General features: G+C 52.3%; 1 protein-coding gene across 1 annotated transcript; it reads right to left on the bottom strand.

The window, feature by feature from the left end:
- Nucleotides 1-3,095: 3,095 nt before the first annotated feature.
- Nucleotides 3,096-3,734, bottom strand: LOC119435005 (uncharacterized). Its single transcript, XM_037701986.1, has one exon. It carries the CDS (start codon nt 3,732-3,734, stop codon nt 3,096-3,098), a length of 639 nt encoding a protein of 212 aa, XP_037557914.1.
- Between the last annotated feature and the right edge of the window lie 367 nt (nt 3,735-4,101).

Here is a 4,101-nt window from a genome sequence, read left to right as displayed (position 1 = left end):
GGCACGGCACTCAAAGTGAAAGGTGTAGCGAACGTCATTGTTTCTTATCAGAACCGAAGCCATGATCTGCCTCTGATAATTGTAAAGTAAGCAAATGAAGCTCGTATGCCGATGCTTTTATGTTGCGATTGGATAACGACACTAAAAGTTGACCAGCACAATGTGGTGCAGCAGTTGCAGCGTGAAGTGGATAACGTGCAGGATGGTAGGCAGATGGTAGCAACGGAAGCCGAGAAGAGGTTAAAGCAGGTGTACCGTGATGTGTTTGAGTCAGGCTATGATGCTTGAAGCAAATTGACGACGGGGATTCGACCCGAACCCGGACGTCTAACTCATTTGTCAAATGGCAGCAACTGAGCCAGAAGCGCCCGTGGCACCTGCGCGTGCTCGGCGCACCTTCTTTATTTGTAACACACTCCCGCGGCCGCCAAATTGCTAGATGTTGCCGGCTTCAAGAAGGTGAACCTTTTGCACGGGACACCTTATCAAGGAGCCGGACGCCAGCTTCAGGCAGCATGCTCGAGCGACGCCGTCGCGACCAGGAAGCAGTTCCGTCACCCGGGCCAGCTTCCACAGGATAGGTGGCGAATCGTTGCCGTGCACCAGGATGACGTCTCCTACTTGAAGTCGCGGTCGCAGCTTGGGTGTTGCGTCGTGTGCAGAGCGCAGAAGCAGCAGATACTCCTTGCGCCAGCACTTCCAGAGGTGGTCTGTTAAAGCTTGCCGATGCATGCTTCGACGTCGCAGATCGACGATTGTTCTCTGGGGTAGCGTGGCGTCCAGCTCTTGAGGCAAGCGTGTTGTAGGTTTGTCAAGTAAGAAGCGTGAAGGCGTTAGAAAGCATAGCTCGTCATGGTCTACAGACAAATGTGTTAAGCGACGGCTGTTGATGTTCGCCCCTACCTCACAGAGAACGGTTGTTATCTCTTCAAAAGAGAGAGAATTTCGACCTATAGCGCGCTTCAATGTGTCCTTAGTTATGCGGTCCAGTCGTTCCCACCATCCTTCCCACCAAGGCGCTCGCTCGACGCCAAACTTCTATTCGATACGACGTGCACTGAATAAATCTGCCCAACTGGATGCGGGATGATTGCCGAGTTCTCGAGCGCACTGATGAAAAGAGATGGCGTTGTCCGAATAAAGTGTCGAATGGATGCCCCGACTAGAGATGAAACGCCGAAATGGGGCGAGGAAGCTGGTGGCTGTCATGTCGGGTGAAAGCTCAAGATGAAGAGCACGTGTTACGGCACATGAGAAGACTGCAATGTAGGCTTTGGGGTGAGTTTGCTGCGCTGAACGACAATAAAGTGGTCCACAGAAGTCAACCTCGACAACTGTAAATGGACTCGCTTCAGAAATCCGGTCTCGTGGCAATGATGCTATGGGTGCTGACTCTGGTGCGATCTTGCGTCTTCTGCAAATCAGACATCCTCTCAGGGCAGACTTCACTGCTTGGCGCCCTTTTAGCAGCCAGTGCCTGTTGGACGCTAGAGTGAAGCATCCGTTCGTGGGTTGAACTAATTAGCAGCTGCGCGACAACGTCACTACCAGGAAGCACTACAGGGTGGCGGACTGACCGAAGGCCTGTCTGGAGACGTCCTCCAATGCAGATAAGTCCATTGTCGTCGATGAACGGACGTAGAAGTAGCAGGCGAGATGAAGCTGGTACTGGTTTACTACCTCAAAGTGCTTCTATGTCGTCAGAAAAGTGCACCTGCTGGACTTGTTTAATCCAGTAATGCTCGGCTCGTTCGATTTCTTGAGCAGAGTGTGTTCCGGACGTAGGGGCTTGTCGTAGCCCTGTGTTGTCGACGAAACGGTAGACCCACGCAGTAACCCGAAGAAGGCGAGAGTACTGGCTGTAGCCTGCGACCTGGAGCAACGCTTGCGGTTGCACGGTGGTGACAATGCATGTGGTGTCTGGAGCTAAGACATGAGCGGTTAAGAGGATTGAACAGGTGACGTTGGTCTCCCAAGTGTGCATGGGTAGAGAAAGCCAAGTAGGACCTTTCCACCACATTGACGAACGCAGGAGCGTGACTGCCGCGGTGCCTCTTGTGCCTAAGTCGGCCGGGTTTTCTTTGCTTCTGCAGTAGGTCCACTTGCTGCCAGCTGTCAGTCGCTGTATTTCTCCGACCCTATTTTAACATACAGGTCGCGAGATCCGAGATCTTGCGACATCCAATGAATGGCTATCTGGGAGTCGGTCCAGAAAACAGGTCTTGCTGCTTCGAAACACGGTATCCTCCTCATGTAGATGTAGAGGCGGGCAGCCGTCAAGCCGGCAAGAAGCTCTAAACGAGGCAGCGACAGGGGCTTCAATGGCGCGATTCGTCCCTTGCTCAGAAAAGGATGTGTACTAGGCGCACGGGAGTTCATCTATTCGGAACACACGTAGACTGCAACGCCATACGCCCGCAGACTAGCGTCCGCGAAAATAGGCAGCTCCATGACTCCAACTGTGTGTTCTTGTGGCCTGTTGACTTGCAGGGACCTTGCTCAAACCGGAAGTTCGGAAACGCAGGAATTCTATGCGGTTAGCTGCTGAGGAGGTAGCGGCCAATCGCATGGGTGCTTCAACTTCCAGAGGTCTTGAAAAATCAGCTTGGCACGAACGGAGAATGGCGCGAGAAAGCCAAGAGGGTCATGCGGCCTTGCAAAGCCTTGAAGCATTGTTCGTTTCGTTATAGGAATGGTTGACACAAACCTGATGACCTGGTCTGCGCTGAAGATGATTGAATCGTCGCTTCTCTCACAACAAAGTCCCAAGACCTTCATGGTGTATGGATCGCCACCTTCGTCTTCAAAAGAGAGCCGGTCCTTCTGGAAGTGTTCTCGCAGTACTGAGTGATTGGATGTCCATTTAGGAATCTCCGTGCAGGCGTCCGCTAGAATAGTCCTTGCCTCCGTATAACTTTGGAGTGCTTTCTAAACGCTGTTCGCACCGACTACCAAATCGTCTACATAAAAGCATTCTTTGAGGCATGCCACTGTATCGGGAAATAGGCTTTCAGTGACCGAAAAGTGATGATGCAGCGTTGCCGCTATAGCAGAAACGGGCTGGACGTGGCACCGAATGGAACGAGGGTCATCAGTCACTGGAGAATTAGCGGCAATGGTTGATGCTGCGTCGCCATCCACAAAAAAGGGAGTGCATCTCTGCCCTCGCGCCGAATGACCATCTGCAGGTACTCCTTCTTTATGTCAGCCACAATAACGAATGGATGAAACCTGAAGTTGAGCAGCAGGTTCAATGAATCAGCATCCATTTTTTGAGCCTTTGATAAGCACGCTATAATCAGGGCTGGTTGACCCGGAGCATGAGACGATGCATCGAAAGCAACTCGGAGTTTGGTAGTGACTGCGTCGCGTCGAATCACTCCATGATGCGGCATGTAGTACGTGTTCGGCATGAAGGGAACGTTTTTGTCGGGAACTCGTTCGGCGTGACATTCGTCAAAATAAGTCTGGATCGTCTTGTCATACTCGGCGAGGAGATATGCTTGTTGCTTGAAGCGTCGGAGCTGCATCAAAAGCCTCTGCCTAGCAACGGGGAAGTTGTTGTGGCCGGCGTCGAGAACTGGCTCCAGAATTAGGACAGGAACCTCGTAGCGCCCTCCTTTCTTCGAGACATGGCGTTCGAACTCCTCCAGAGCTATGTGGGTGCCATGTTTACCGTCAGGATCATATTGCACTACAAGGGTGTCGAGGCGCCACAGAGAAGAGATGTCCATGTCAAGGGAGACATCGTTTGCCGCAGGCTCTCCGACAGCAAGGAAGAGTGATGTGGTTTGAACAGCGGAACCTTTGGGTAAATCGTGGAGCATTCCCTGGATGGTCTACCCAAAAAGGGTCTCCACTGCCGTAATTTGTGGCGATAGTCGAGTTATCTATCCGTTTACAACCTCCCAGTAGAGATCGAAGCCTTTCAGGATGCTGATCTCGTCCTCCCGGAAAGTCCTGGCCTCAGAGCGTGCATCCGCGGGAACAAGACCGTGATGTGTCATCATGGTGACGATCATGCTATCCGCTGGTGGGCTGGTTACCCCAGAGATTTCGGGCACTTCGAGGGCATATATAGTGGTCTCGTTGGTACTGTGC

This window comes from Dermacentor silvarum, unplaced genomic scaffold (genome assembly GCF_013339745.2).
Source record: "Dermacentor silvarum isolate Dsil-2018 unplaced genomic scaffold, BIME_Dsil_1.4 Seq373, whole genome shotgun sequence".
NCBI lineage: Eukaryota > Metazoa > Arthropoda > Arachnida > Ixodida > Ixodidae > Dermacentor > Dermacentor silvarum.
Note: the sequence above shows the minus strand (reverse complement) of the source record. Positions and strands in the feature narration are given on the sequence as shown.

Bases quoted from the DNA above. Each gene is read 5' to 3' on its own strand.
- LOC119435005 (XM_037701986.1), bottom strand. From the start codon at position 3,734: ATGGACATCTCTTCTCTGTGGCGCCTCGACACCCTTGTAGTGCAATAT.